General features: G+C 39.3%; 1 protein-coding gene across 2 annotated transcripts; it reads right to left on the bottom strand.

The window, feature by feature from the left end:
- Positions 1-8,390: 8,390 nt before the first annotated feature.
- il10ra (interleukin 10 receptor, alpha) lies at positions 8,391-16,139 on the bottom strand. Of its 2 annotated transcripts, XM_074642069.1 has the most exons (8): positions 16,036-16,139; positions 12,273-12,348; positions 11,742-11,862; positions 11,353-11,522; positions 11,091-11,236; positions 10,465-10,633; positions 9,586-9,704; positions 8,391-9,354 (listed from the first exon to the last, which is right to left on the bottom strand). In XM_074642069.1, the coding sequence occupies exons 2-8, from the start codon at positions 12,337-12,339 to the stop codon at positions 8,431-8,433; spliced, it is 1,716 nt and encodes a 571-aa protein (XP_074498170.1). In that variant the 5' UTR covers positions 12,340-12,348; positions 16,036-16,139; the 3' UTR covers positions 8,391-8,430. The 2 variants fall into 2 exon arrangements, with proteins under 2 accessions (XP_074498170.1, XP_074498169.1); XM_074642068.1 differs by lacking the exon at positions 16,036-16,139 and having other exon boundaries at positions 12,273-12,600.
- Positions 16,140-16,222: the final 83 nt, after the last annotated feature.

Genomic DNA, 16,222 nt, shown 5'->3' on the forward strand with positions numbered 1-16,222 from the left:
TGTGCAACCTCCCTGAAGACTCCTCATTCCTCCTCCAAAAAACTACAAAGTGGACCTTTGAGTTTAGATGATTTTATTGCATATGCTGTTGTGCAAGTTTCAAGAATGAAAGAATTACATGCTCATATCCTCACTCAGTTGGAACTTAATGTTCTGTGTCCAAAATCACTTGTCACTCATTATTTTGGACACTTGCTAATCAAAATCATTTTGCGTCATCGCTGACAGCTTTAGAGTCGCTCAAGAAGTCCTTGTCATGCACACAACATTTTTTGGAACACATTTTTGAGGGAACTATATACAGACGTAGGCAAAGTTGTTGGTACCCTTCCGTTAAAGAGAGAAAAACCCACAATGGTCACTGAAATAACTTGAAACTGACAAAAGTAATAATAAATAAAAATTTACTGAAAATGAACTAATGAAAATCAGACATTGTTTTTGAATTGTGGTTCAACAGAATCATTTTAAAAAACAAACTAATGAAACTGACCTGGACAAAAAATGATGGTACCCCTAGAAAAGATGTAAAATAATGTGACCATAGGGACATATTAAACTAAGGTGTGTCCTGTAAATAGCATCACAGGTGTCTTCAAACTTGTAATCAGTCAGTCTGCCTATTTAAAGGGTGAAAAGTAGTCACTGTGCTGTTTGGTATCATGGTGTGTACCACACTGAACATGGACCACAGAAAGCTAAGGAGAGAGTTGTCTCAGGAGATCAGAAAGAACATTATAGACCTTCATGTTAAAGGTAAAGGCTATAAGACCATCTCCAAGCAGCCTGATGTTCCTGTGACTACAGCTGCACATATTATTCAGAAGTTTAAGGTCCACGGGACTGTAGCCAACCTCCCTGGACGTGGCCGCAAGAGGAAAATTGATGACATATTGAAGAGACGGATAATACGAATGGTAACCAAAGAGCCCAGAACAACTTCCAAAGAGATTAGAGGTGAACTCCAAGGTCAAGGTACATCAGTGTCAGATCTCACCATCCGTCACTGTTTGAGCCAAAGTGGACTTAATGGAAGACAACCGAGGAGGACACCAAATCATAAAAAAGCGAGACTGGAATTTTCCAAAATGCATATTGACAAGCCACAAAGCTTCTGGGAGAATGTCCTTTGGACAGATGAGACAAAACTGGAGCTTTTTGGCAAGTCACATCAGCTCTATGTTCACAGACGCAAAAATGAAGCATCCAAAGAAAAGAACACTGTACCTAATGTGAAACATGGAGGAGGCTCGGTTATGTTATGGGGCTGCTTTGCTGCATCTGGCACAGGGTGTCTTGAATCTGTGCAGGGTACAATGAAATCTCAAGACTATCAAGGCATTCTGGAGCGAAATGTGCTGCCCAGTGTCAGAAAGCTTGGTCTCAGTTGCAGGTCATGGGTCCTCAAACAGGATAATGACCCAAAACACAGCTAAAAACACCCAAGAATGGCTAAGAACTAAACATTGGACTATTCTGAAGTGGCCTTCTATGAGCCCTGATCTAAATCCTATTGAACATCTGTGGAAGGAGCTGAAACATGCAGTCTGGAGAAGGCACCCTTCAAACCTGAGACAGCTGGAGCAGTTTGCTCACGAGGAGTGGGCCAACATACCTGTCGACAGGTGCAGAAGTCTCATTGAGAGTTACAGAAATCACTTGATTGCAGTGATTGCCTCAAAAGGTTGTGCAACAAAATATTAAGTTAAGGGTACCATCATTTTTGTCTAGGCCAGTTTCATTACTTTGTTTTTTTAAATGATTCTGCTGAACCATAATTCAAAAACAATATCTGATTTTCATTAGTTAATTTTCAGTGAATTTTTATTTATTATTACTTTTGTCAGTTTCAAGTTATTTCAGTGACCATTGTTGGTTTTTCTTTCTTTAACGGAATATGTCTGTAGTGGATAGATTTACACTCAGAATCTCAGCTTTACAGCTGTGCTTTGAGCTAATCCTAATGTTGGCATGCTAACATGCTCACAGTGACAATGCTATCATTGTGTTGTTCAGCAGGTATAGTGTTTAACGTGTTCACCACCTTAGTTCATTGTGTTAGCATGTTAACATTTTCTAAATAGCCCTAAATACAAAGTACAGCTGAGGCTCATGAGATTGTCTTTAGTTTTGCAGGTATTTGGTCATGATCCAAAGTATTGGACAAATTAAAACTGTGGAGAGCGCACCGCAGCATCATCTAGCGGCTGTTGCCAAAAAAAACACCAGAGTTTTGTCTCTTCGCTTCTCTACTCTTTGGATAAGACACATTCATTTTGTACATTAAAGTTTGTAGTGATTGTTAATCGTTGCATGACTGTCACGACAACCACCTTGTCTATGTGTTCTCGCATGTTAGTGTTTCTCTTTTAAAAGGTGTAACACCAGAATGTGTTGGACCAGTTACCAGGTTAAATACACTTATTACATGTTCAACAAACAGTCATGAAAATCTGAGAAAGAGACAAGCTTGTAAAATGAATCCAACAACTTTCACAAGTTTTTATACCCATCTATTAAAATGTGAATGATACTTTTCATAGGGGCGCCTTACAAATGCAACAGCAAGATACTATCTTCTTATTTGCATAAGATTTTATGGTTTCAACCTTTTTAAACTACATTTTCAGTGAATTTTAGTGGAATTTTGTGAGTCAGTGTAGTGTCAGTGTTTTGGTACTTTTCCCCAGCCCACGTTAATCATACTACATTCTAAGCCCATCCGCTTTTTCGCGTTCCAATCAAATGCAATGGATTTGATTTAAGTTCCTCTTGTAACTGTCCACCGCTCAAATACTCTGTTTTACAGGGATTACTCACAGTACAAAAGCTAAAGACGCTCTAACTTCTGTTTCACTGGGACTTTTTTGTGAGTGGGAGACTTTCAAGAAACTCAAGGCATATATTATGCAACAGCAAGATAGTATCTTGCTGTTGCATATGACTTTAATCTTTTAAACTCAATTTTCAGTGAATGTTAGGGGAATTTTGTGTGTGAGTTTACTACTTCTTTTTGAGTAGGATGTTTTGGTACTCTTTCCAGCCCAGGTTAATTTTAGTTTCATACAGTGAATTATTTTCAACAATTCTGATGAAGAGGTGTACTAACTCAGTCATCCAACAGGAGTCCCCATGCACCACCTGATTCAGGTGTTATTACCTGGCTGTTGATGATTTGTTAAAGAGCACGGTATTGTAGCCATGAGAATCTAAGAGGCAAAAGAAGCACACTTCATGTTGGTTTCAAAAGTAGTTGTCCTAAAGCTTAAAACAAGACCAGCATGTCGTTGAGTTTCTGTTTGAGTTTCCTGTTGGATCTCAGTGAGACAGTCATACAAAAGGGCTTTTGAAAGTTGTTACGCTGCACAGTATCAAAGTATTCCAGAGGGATTTCTTTTAAAGCGAGGGCTGTTAAGCATGGCAGTCCACGTGAGAACGACAGGCCGTCAGATCCACTTTGTTTTTGACATCTGCTAATGAATAAAGGGCAGAAGACAGGCAGGATGAAGAAAGAAGATGAACCGGTTTAAAAGAATGACTGGTATGGGGACATGGACAGGCAGACGTAGGCACAAGAAGAGGAACGAGAGAGGACTCGGCTTTGGTTCCTCACAGTCAAGACAAACTATTTAATTAAGACTGATGTAAAGTATTTGAGTGACAGAGATCAACACCAAACAGACAGATAGGAGAGGAGAAGACAGACAAGAAATAACATCAGACATCCTGGCTAGTCAGCAATGGGGAATGGCGGTAAGTCTTTCAGCTCACAGCTGACTTTTTTTATTGTTTGTTGGGTTACTTGTTGCACAGTTCACACAGTCATTGAGCTCTGCTTGTTTCCTGTAACTTACAAGCTCTTCTCATTGTGTTAGCTGGCATCTTAGAAGAGTCGTTTAAACCTGCATGGCCAGTCATTATTGTCATTACGGCGTGTACATATACAGAGTAACTGTTGCTTGAAAGGTGCTAAGTTAAGACAGTGATTACAGTTTAGAAAGTTTAGTAGTAAAGAGTTCTCCATTTGCTGCTGCTGATACTTATGTAGTTAGGAGAGGAAACACAAGGACGATGTAATAAAAGTGTCAGCTGTTTACGTCAAGTGCCAGCTGTATTTTGGTCTCTTAAACTCCCTCCGCACTCGTCATTTCACTCTCTTCCCCAAGGCTAATGAAGGCAGGGCCGGCATCTATCCTAGAGATTGATTTCCCAATCTCAGCTCATCAGAGTGAATATTCACTCATAATGAACAGATATTGATCCAATTAAGCCCAGGCAGCCAGACAGACGACCATTTCAGTCAGTAATCGTTTATGTCAGGAATACAATACCCAATGAAATTAAAAAAGAACCTTTTTGTTTTTCAGTTGGCTTGATTATTATTCTTCGAATGCTTGCAAGGTGATCTGTGTTAATCTATGGCTATAATCGAATTACCTCTCTGTATTTGTATTTGTAGGTAGCAGTGTGAACTCGACAGCAGTCGGGATCGCCGTGGGCTTTGGGCTTCTGGTGGTCCTCTTCACCATTGCTATTGTGCAATTCTGCTGCAAGTACAAATGCAAAAGCTGCAAACAGTGCTGCAAGAAAAAGGGTGAGCGGAGCGTCAGTGTGTCAGTTCATCACAAACAAAAACCAAACTTTCTATCTTACTTCTTGTGGTAATGAGCCATGCAGATAGGTTTGGTTTTATCTGACCAAGTTCCAGATATTCATCAGGCTCTGAATTATCCAAAGGCCTCTTTGAATATACCTAAGAAATAGGTGTTGACTGTGAGGTCTGAGTTATCCAGGGTAAACATTTTTTTATATTTTTCTATGCTATACCACAAATTTCATTCACCTCCTCTGTTTTGGGGTGGAGGCACAATTCTTCGACAGTTATCTCAAAATCTGCATGAATAAAACCCAAACTATCTGGATGTTTTTTGGATAAAGTGAACCGGCCCTTTAAAATCCTGTGAAACTGGCATGCACATACTTGCATGTTTGGCACCAGACAACATCACCCACAATTAGGACTACACTATTATGAATCTGTCATGCTATTGTCATAGAAATGCATATCCACTCTCCTGTCTCCTCTTCTTTCTATATAGAGTCGTCACTGAAAGACAAATGGCTCACGTAAGTCTATTTTTCCTCACAGGCCTTTCAAATACAAAGTTTTATTTACTCGTGTATAATTGTTTCCTGGTTGATCTCTCTATCTACAGAAAAATCGGATTACAGAAGTCTCCTCCTCCTTTCTCCATCAGCAGCGGTTTCAAATGACAGCCGACTTTATGGCACTTGATTCTGGCAACAACCACCATGACAGAAGGCACACCCCTCGCATGTCACTTTCCTACGCATCAACTATCTTGTTCTCAGTATGTTATCTCTTCCTGTTTGTATTTTGCTGCTATCAGTCATGTTGATGTTTTAACCTGAATACCGAGGATGGTTTTTAAGATGTTATTTTTACCTGACTTCGTGTGATGTCATGCTTTCAATCCATATCACTGCCTCGAGGCCAATTTTGATTTTTAGTCTTTGTCTTGAAGAAAAGCCCACTTTGTTTAGAAACGGAAAGATGGGCATTACATGCTGTGTATGCAAAGATGTAATTTTATGTTGTTCTGAAATGGAAAGAGGGGCATTACATGCTACTTTCTATGCAAAGTTGTACTTTTATGTCATGTGAATGCCAGTGTAAAAGAATGGATTAAAAATAATGTAGAAAATAGATTTAAATCTATATTGCCGTGCAATTTCACTTCATTAGTTTTGCTATATGTCATGACAACTGTCTCAGTTTGACATGTTATGGCTTCTTGTGGTACAAATTTGAGTATACACACCCCCACACACGCACACACACACGCACACAGAAACAACTGCATACATTCTGCTACTTTTGAGAAGAGCTTTTGAGGTGAAGGCAAAATATCCACAGCTTAACCACAGCAACCAGTCAGATCAGTTTTCTTGTAAACTGCAGGTGGCTTCCCTCCACATCATCTGCTAGTCTACCATTTTGATACTTTCTATGGTTGGTGGAACTATGTCTCATAGTTTTTCCTTTAACAAACTAAAACATGTTTCTCTGCACCTGATGTTTTTCTAAAATGAGCTGCCTACACTAAGGTGAAGAAAAGGTCCACTTTTCTAAACAAAAATAGGGGTTAGAAGTTTGTGAATATACAGTAAATTAAATTATTTTTGGATGACTTCAGGCTCCCCTTCCTGCACAGAAACACAAATGGCAGATGATCCACTTATGGGGCTTCAATGTTTAAAAACCTTTCTCTACATGTCTTCCTTTTTAATTATATTAGAGGTCAAAGATATGCCACAGCAAATTAAAAAGTTGAGTCTATTGTCACTGTGCCTTGGTCATGAAAAGGCAAATTCAGGCTGCACAGTCGAAGGTGAGAAATGCCACTTTCAAATGTCTGGGTACTACAAAACACTTCCTGTAAATGTTGCTCACAAAACTTCCATAAACTTTTTTTAATCTGGTAGAAACATGTTACTTCAATCTGGTTCCAAGAAGTGCAGCGCAGTAGAACTTTTAGTTCACACATTGATAGCCCCCGCCTTATAGATTACTGTTGCCATTTTCATTTCTGCAATGTGATGAATACATTTTCAGTTAACAATTCTGCAGTTGTGCTGATTTGCACTCCCTCCACAAAAAAAAAAAATGTCACGTGACTGTGCACACAATCTGTATTAACTCATGCAGAGCTACTGGCAGTCACCGATCATTGGCTATGCATGAATTATGGTGAAACTGAAATGAGTGATGAAACCAGGCGACCATGCACGCTCGCTTGTTCCTCTTGGTTATTAGCAATTTGTCTGGAGTCAGTCTAATTTCATTTTAAGATTTTGTTAGAATCACTGCTTAATTTGGCAACTTCTTGTCCCATTACAATACAAACTGTTTTGGTAATTAATTGCAAATTTCTCGTGGAATTTGGACCTCTAAAGTAAAATGTCAACCAAGGCTAATTAGCTAATTTTATGACCGTGTCTTGTAGAGGGACCCTGCCTCAAAATCTAATTTTGGGACCTTTGTGTTGAATCAAATTAACACAAAGTATCATAAAAAGCATTATTCCAGCATTGGAGTACTGGTAGAACCGGGCATAATGGAAGGGTCAGCAGAGGCTCAACGGGCCTCCTTAAAGGTTAATCCAGCCAAACATGGAGTGGTTAAAAAAAAAGATGAACTACATATGGTGATCATCCGTGGACACGTACTGCGAAACCAGTAACATGTGATACTTTGCAGTTCAAAGAAGGGATTTTTCTCAGTCTTTTGGATTAGCCAAAAGTTGTCTCACTTCCCCTGTACTTTATGCTGTATGTGGAGAAGTAGGTCACATGATTTCCCTACCGCTGCCAGGGATCTGCTTCATCCCAATAAAGAGTGGCATTTACCTGATGTGAAGACATTATTTCACCTACATAAATGTTGGGTGTATAAAACGTCAGCACTGTTGACAATATCTGCTGTCTTTGCTGATCAATGTGAAGGAGGGACTTTTTTTAAACCGAGTGGAAGCCTGAGAGAGGAAATGTTTGTTTCTTAGTTTAGAAGCTTCGAAACCACCGCTCTGGTTCCTGTACAGAATTTGCATAATGGGGATCCCAAGCACAGTGAAGTCGATAGGTAATGTTTGTTTTCCAGTAGGTTTCACTCTCTTGTTTCAGGGTTTTCCTTGTGTTTCATTGAGTCATGGTTTCTGAGATCAACATCAGGTAATTTGCTTGTTTTTTTTTGTAAATATACTGTATGACATAATTTAAAGAACATTCTAGGGAAATTTTATTTACACATAGAAGAGCAGAGTCGCACATATTCACAGTGATGAATACATTTTTTTTTCATATCTAGTATTTTACTTTGTCTAATATTTAAACAGTGTTAAGAATAAGAAATACTTTTACAGAAACTTTACGGGTTTGTTACCGACATAGGGTATGATTGTTGGCGGAGGTGAGAGACAGGGAGAGGACAAAAATTTCCAAAAGCACGTAACTGTCAAACTGACTCTCTTCATTGCTCCCACACCAGTTTCACTTTCGGCATACAGCATTTTAGTCAGTTGTAAACATACCCAGTGAGACGGCATTGAATAAGGTCTTTGACGTTTGATGTTTGAAGCTCCTGAGACTCCAACTGACAGCTACCAGCCAGCAGCTCTGTGGTCTAACATCTACTTCCTTCCTATGTTCAATAACACCCTGTTGCTTGCTCTGTTTTTTCTACTTACAGTTTTAATACCGGAGCAATTCCCCCGCCCCCAAATACCAACTAATGCTTCTATTTCATAATTCCAATGATTGAGTCATGTAAGAAAAGGAGTTGTATTTCTACAGAAAAGCACTCAGACAGGTTACGTCAGCATGATTTTATAAAAAGCATTCCACAGCATATCACTCAGTCGTCAGCTGTACGTCACAGAGAGAGAGGGACACATTGTTCATGTTGAAGTCCTGTCCTCCCTCCACCAGAGGCAGCGGTGATAGAGCTGTTAGCAGAGGGAAAGTCTCCCCCAGTTGTATACAAGTTGTGTCCAAGTCATCCACCATGACAGTGTCCATTTGTGTTTTTTTAGAGTAATTTGAAAACTTAAGCGCCCCTTTGTAAGAGTCTGCAAAATCACATTTGCTGCTCAGTAGTCCATGATCAATACGCATTGCTCTGTATTGTCTGATAACTTCAGTTCCGTAATGGCCTTGTTTATGGCACCAAGTGCACTGACCTGCTCCTGAGCAGATACACGACTGAGGCCCAGCCCTGTAACCTGTGACCACTTCGGCCAAAAGGGAGCCAGGAAGCATCTGTTTAAACAGCTCCTCGTCATCACAGACATGAATCTGCACGGCGGAGTGACTCTGGCTGCGATAACTACCCCCAGCCAACTTTAGAGATACACTGTCCTGTCCATCCAGATTTATGGAAGAAGATTCAAGCTGGCAGCCCAGCCCCACCCCACTATCGTCCCTCTTCCTAGCCATGTTGGCATCAGTCCTTTCATCCTGCAGAGGGTAATCTGTCTGACAGCTAGTGGAGCTCTCTGGTCCTCCTAAGCTCCCAAAGCCACTGTCGTCTTGTCTCGTTGGAGGACTTCCTTCACTCTTTGTAGAAGAGTTGGACTCCATGCCCACCCCGCTGTCCATGCTGGTCCTCCTGTCCTCTTCTTCATCGTCCTCTGTTACCATAACGAGTGTCACTGGGTCTTCGACACAGTTTTCCACTTCTGTTCTGTAGCTGGACAGGAACCATCCTTTGTCTGTAACAACCTCCACAGTCCCTTCTCCAATGGAAAGTGGTTGCCAGCCACTTAAAGGCGATTTCTGGGGTGAGAAGAGAGAAGATGGAGGTTGTTGTATTATTCATTATTTTATAAAGTCGTGCTTAGGAACACAGGTAGTTATGACTAACTGAACCATCTCAACAAGGCTTATGATATCAAGAATATGATGCAAGTTAAACAACCAACTTTTGGTTCTGTTTTCCACATAGTCGACAATACAAGTTTGTACAACTGTAATTCGTCCCAGTATTCTGTAATTTAATGTACTTACCAATGCAGCAGGTGTTTTCTCTGGAAGTCTCAGGTAACACTGGAGGACGCCTGCCATGATAGCAACGAAGGCCAGCACACCCAGAATAGATAGGGATGACACTGCAATTATGAACCATTCTGGAAGGAACAAAAACAGAAAAAAGGTTTAATAGGAGTGAGGGTGTTATAGGTGAAAGGCTTTCCCCAAAGCTGTAGATTTAAACTGGTATTGTATTGCAGCACAATTTTCCTTTGCTTATTTTACTCTTGCCAAGACTATATTAAGCTACCACTAGCAACAGGTTAGCATCGCTCACCACAAAGACTGACAATGGGGAAACAAAAAAGTGAAAAAAATGACACATTGTAGTTGGGGGTTAAGTGCCGGATTAAACAAAGAGGCGCTGGCAGGCAGATTTTGTTACCTTTAAACAGAGCCAGGCTAGTTGTTTACCCCTCTTTCCAGTCTTAATACTAAGCAAAGTTAATTTGTATAGTTCCCAAAATGTCAAACTATTCCTTTAAGGATTATTTAATGAGCAAAGTACTTTAATTTAGCATGTTGTCTTATCTTTTTTGGCAGTTGTGTGCCCAGCCTGTTAGCAGCAATTGACCTATGAATGTGTCACATGTTTATTTTATTGTTAGCCCATATACACATTTTAGTTTTTATATTCTATTTCATGGTATTTCATGGTGTGATGTCTTTGAAAGGCGTTTTTTTTTTTTTTATCTCATCAGCTACATTTTTTTTCAATCCTTTAATGTGTTGTGTTTCTTTTGTTTTACTTGGGCAAATACATCCACTACTGAACTAACCTAACTTGTAACAATCTGATTGCTTTTCAAAGCTGCTGTCTCTTAGCTGCGCATCATCGTAATAGAATGTTTTTCTTACCTTGCTCTGGCAGCAGCAGACACTGTTGAGGGGACACACTGCTCTTGGACAGAGATCCTCTGCCTTCTATCTTGATGTTGACACAGTACTCTCTCCCCCAGCGGAGAGAACTGAAAGACTTCCTCCTCTGATCCTCCCCCACCTTATTGGTCAGGTATGCTGTGATATTCTGTAGGGTAAGAATCAAAATGCCACGCAAGTCAAGGCATTGTACATATAGACCACACACAAGGTTCAGATGTTGATTCAGCCAGCCAAATATTGTAAAGTATTTTATTGGATCATTCACCTAACGAAAGCCCAATCAGGAATTTTAATAACAGGTATTTTCACAGACATAATTGTAGACTTTTGTCTGTCTGAACTTGAAAATGTAGCCACATTTTTATGTCATTGATTAATTAACAAACAATTTACATAATCAATTAATTATATTAATTATAATCAATTAATTATAATTGATTATGTAATAGATTTGTAATTACATCTGGCTGTTGTCAAGTGTCTTTGTCTACATTTACCATCCCTGCCTATCACTTTAAGAGTGCTACAATGGTGTCCCAATCTCTTGTTTTGAAGTTTAGTGATAGGGTTGGTGCTGCCTTACATTATTTTACATATTGTACCTTTTGATCTCCTCCCCTCTCCTCCAGGTAGATGGTGTATTGGACCCCTAAAGGAAACAGTTTTTCCAGAATGGGTTTTTGGTGAACATAAATTGTCAGAGTGCTGGAAGTAGCCCACAAATTGAAGGAGGGAGGCTGCAGTTCACCTATAGAAACAGAGAGAGGTAAGAAAACATTCACATAGTGTGCCTGAATTGCTTAACCAGCCTAATGTTACAATGTTATAATCATGGTACACTACCAAACTGACAACTATGCTTACTGTAATTTGGTAGAAATTTCCTGCCTGTCCACGCAGACTCATTATTTCCTGCAACCAGCTGAACTCTGACCTTGTAGCCTGCGCTATAGTCATGTATAAGGCTGCTAAGGTTACAGTAGGTCTTTTTGATCCCCGTGCAGCTGGCAACCATGGCCCATTCACCAGTGTACCTGAGGACAAAAAACACATCAGTCAAAAACTAGAAGGAGCTGATAATGATAAAAAGATATCTAACATTTCAATGAAAATCAACTCTCACTGGTAAATGACATGACTGGTAAAAAAAATGGTGTAGATGTAAAGGAAAAAAGTAGAGTGCTGGGAAATTTGAATTGCAAAATAATAGGAAGTTTGTGAACAAGACACTGTAACTCTGAAGTCAAACATACTTTGCCATTTCTACATTGTACTGGGAGTTTGAGGGGGCGTCCACAGGATGTTTCCAATGCACTAATACCTCCCCATCCACAATATTCACCACCAGTTTGTCAGGCTTAGGGATGTCAAGCCCTGCAATAGAAAACACAGGGGCATTATGATGCATATTCAGTGCTCATTATTACAAGATCATTTAAATTGATCTAAATAGAATACAGTTTTATATTATATTGTCGAGAGAGGTGACATTTGTACTGTTTTTATTTCAGACTAAAATCATAAACCACTGCACATGCTAAGCAAATACTGAAATGTTATCTTTAGATAGAAGGATGTGGTCAGGCGGAGAAAAGGATGTCTGGTTGACGAAAGAGACGATATATTTGACCTACGGTATTTCACATGACTGTAACAATTCTATAATGATAAATTAATATCAATGTCAGGAAATAGAAAAAAATTATTTAAATACCAAACAAGATTAAATAAAACACATAAACCAGTCAGACTTAAGATATTGTGTAATAAAAGTTGATAATTACCTGACACACGGTTTATTATGTAGATAATCAGGAGGACAAGGATTGGTGTCTTATTTCTCATATCCATGTCTATTATCTGGAGAGATATTATCATTCAGTCATAATCCACAAAAGTAGCCGCCAAAAAAAAGTCCCTTATTCCAATCATCAGTGATCAGACTGTAGACACATCTTCCCTCTGCAACAAGTCTGTTGTTCAGATTAACATGAAAGTGTTGATAAATGTAGACAGAGTGGAAGCAGCTCTTCTCTCGCTGATGTGGTGTTTGTTCATCCGTGGAAGAAATAAGAAGAAGCTTGTTTTTGCCTAATTATTTTCTCCCCAAATAACTTCCTCTCTTGGTTAACTCCCCTCCCTCTCTGGTGATGCGCTTCCTGTTGTGACTACATCAGTGACGCTGACACTAGTTTCATCTCTCTCACCTCCAACGTTTTTCTTCCTCTTTTGACTTTTTCTTTTCCCCATTCCCCTCCCTCAGCCGGTTCATGGTGTACAGTGAACTGCTATTGAAACACATTTGGACTGTACACGGCTCAGAGATGAGAAAAAGGAAGCGTTAAGGGATTCCCCTTTCACTTTTTGTAATTGTAGGCAGTAGTTCGACTGGAGAGGCCTTCTGATGGTTTTAAAGATAATTTTTTTACACACCAGCAGTAAACACCTATTGTCTTTATTTGTCTATATTTAGTTTGTGTGTGCGTGCCTTTTTGACTACAGCACATGTATTCGCATCTCTTCCTGTGATAATCTGTCTGTAAAACCTCAGTTGTGGTTGGCTGCATTGCAGGTAGTTTTTTGCAAAAAGCAATGGAACAGATAGCAGTGAGAAGGAAAGGGACAACTAAAAATACACATTCGTTCTGGGGTGATTTGAATGAATATATTTAACAAGCAAAACAAGCATGAAAAAAGGCATAACTTGGAATTCCTTGATTTGTTGATAGACACAAGTTTACATGCATTTGATTCCATCATAACTCTATGCATTATGAGACTAGAACGCAGGCTATGAGGCTGGTATCAAGATATTTTTTCTAGTGTCTTAAAAAGTCTTATGAGTAAGTTATAAACTAAAGTGACATTAAGAGAGGCACGACCTTTTTAAAAACTTGAAATATCTGTATCTCCGTCTGTGGTCTTGACAAACCACTGCAGTCGTGGAACCTTATCTCTACACCTCATCTCACTCTCAAGCACATCAGTTCAACATTTTGTAAGGCTTCAAAAGGAAACGTGTAATATAAAGGTTATTGTGGGTGGATATGTACGATATGAGATTCTTTTTTTCGTATTAGTTAGAAGTAGATTACTCACAAAGGCCATCCTACTGGTTGCCAATTAACAATAATTTATCCAAGGACCATTCTCTGAGAAATGTACTGACTGTCAGTTCTTCCATTGCACAGCATCGACATAATATACAAAGGCTTACAATTTCCGTACATGTACGTCCTGCGTCCGCTGGATACCGCTCTATAATAAATGTTGAATAAGATGGATTACTAACAGAATTGCACTAAAACTAAAGGGACGTTTAGTGTTGACTCAACCAAACTATCTCACCTGTCTCTTCTGTTTACATTACAACAGTGCCAGCCTTTAGCCAGGTTTTTCCTCATGACCTTGTTTGGTAAATAAATACAATGTGTACATCCTTCACGGGACATTTGTCTCATGAAAAGACCAAACTGCTGTTTATAATCAGTCCCATTGAAACTGCATTGATAAGTTGTTAGCATACACATAATACAGCCCTCAATACCAGTATTATTAAAATTATTATTATTGTTATTAAAAAGTCAGTCATTAGTTGAACATTTTTTTTGCTCTGTTTAAACTCTCATACTTTTATAAATATACTTTCAATTCTGAGAAAGCACTTTTCTCTTAATTATAGCCATATGTGTCACCTCAGTTCCCCTCTCTGTTTCGCACCTCCTCTTCACATGTGACTGTTCAAGTTTTAGTTCCTGGTAAAATGAAAACACACCACAACATGAACTTAGTGTGTCACCTTTTGGTTTCTGTCTTGCAGGCGGACAGAGAACTGCTGAGTAAATCGGAGCTGTGGGACGCCACTGAAATGTCAGAGATCATCTGCTGCTGTTCTGACAGGGGACTTTTCTCACGAGTCACTCTGTACATGAGGAGTGCCCAGTGGCTGCCTGCACATTGGAAGACTGTATATAATATCACCCTCTAGTTGTGTTACAAGGTAAACACACCCTCACATTGAATATCTTGTGGTGCTTCTTATAAACTCAGTATGTAATTCAGTATCTCAGTAATGATCACATTTAGATAGACTTACATTTTGTCTGAACTTTAAAGGTCTTGCAATCCAGTTCTGTATTTCAGCAGTTTGATATTATGAGTTAATGTGCTTGATCTGCTTAACATTCATGGTTATATATTTTAGGGAAATTCTACCTTTATCTGTATAATAGTACAGAGTTGTAACAAAGAGGAAATGTGGGGAGAGAGATTGGGGGCGTTGACGTGCCACAAAGTTCCTCAGGCAGGTTCAAATCTGGGACATTGTGGTTACAGTATGTGGTGTGCGTCTTAGACCACGAGGTCACCACAATTCCCTATATTCATTATTATGTGTTGTTTAGTATATTGTATATTAGGGCTGTCCTCGACCAAAGAAATTCTTAGTTGACCAACACTAATAATTTTGTTGACTAATCGATTAGTTGATTTAATCAGAACTGTAAAGCTGAGTTTCTCCACAAAGAATCACACAAAAGCACCACTTCAAATCTTGTGTTTACCGGAGATGTGCTCAGAAGTTTCTTAGAAATAAGTCATTCAGCATTAAAAAAGCATTAAAAAATGACTAATCGACTTAAAAAATCTTGGTCGACTAAGACCAAAACGACTCATCGACTAAGAGGGGACAGCCCTATTGTATATACACAAGAGAAGGGTGTTGAGCACCAAGTCAATAGAGGCAGAGGTCCATCCGTTATCAGGGCTGGCTCTAGCCCTTTTGGTGCCCTAGGCGAATTTCAGATTTGGACCCCCAACCACCCAGGGTTAGGGTTCAACCTCCCAGAACCCTAACCCTAGCCCTGCAAACCGCAACACACATCAGACATCACAATGGTTTTAAGCAAAAATTAAGATTTCTATTTTCATAAATAACTGTATTTATTATAATTTATAAATAAACAATTGTTCCCTGATATTGTTTGCTTAAAGGTGTTTATTCAGTTTCACTACATCGACAGTTACAGGGGTGAAAAGTTTATTTCTTTCTTTTGTTATTTATTTGTTCATTTGTTACCTCAATGCAGAAAATGAGGAAGGGCGCCCACCGGCATTTAAAAGAAAAAAAATATATATATATATTGCTATTGCTATATCTTACCGCCTAGTGCGCCCCAGAAGGTGGCATCCAAGGTGACCGCCTATATGGCCGGCCCTGCATCTTATCACAGAGCACTCAAAAGGTAGATTGTTCCTGAAGTTCAACATATTGTGTCAGGGTGAAAGATGCAGGAAAAGCATACACCGAGAATCAAAACCGCTGTAAAGTGTGAGAAACTTACAAAGGGAGACATGATCTCCCTCCCTCCCCCTCTCAGTTATGCAAATAGGCAAGAAACAGAAAACGACAGTGGTGATAGATGTAGAAGGTCTCAAATGACGGCAACTAAAAAAGGGGAATATGCAAAACTGGAGAAACATTATTATTAAACAAGCTGAGAGAGGAACTAGTGATCATTTGGAAAGGGAATGTAAAAGTGAACGCACAGAGGTGGATTAAGAAGTCAGAGGAAAGAAGCTCCAAAAGTTTCCAGAAGCAACATTGGTGTGCAGAAGAGTATTGACGTGGGAACAGCTGAGATGTTGTGTGTATGAGCCAGAAATTCACAGAGGTTAATGAAAACATGCACCGTGCCAAACATATGACGCATTAATGATTACCTTCATTTCCAAC

Source organism: Sebastes fasciatus, chromosome 7 (genome assembly GCF_043250625.1).
Source record: "Sebastes fasciatus isolate fSebFas1 chromosome 7, fSebFas1.pri, whole genome shotgun sequence".
NCBI classification, from domain to species: Eukaryota; Metazoa; Chordata; class Actinopteri; order Perciformes; family Sebastidae; genus Sebastes; species Sebastes fasciatus.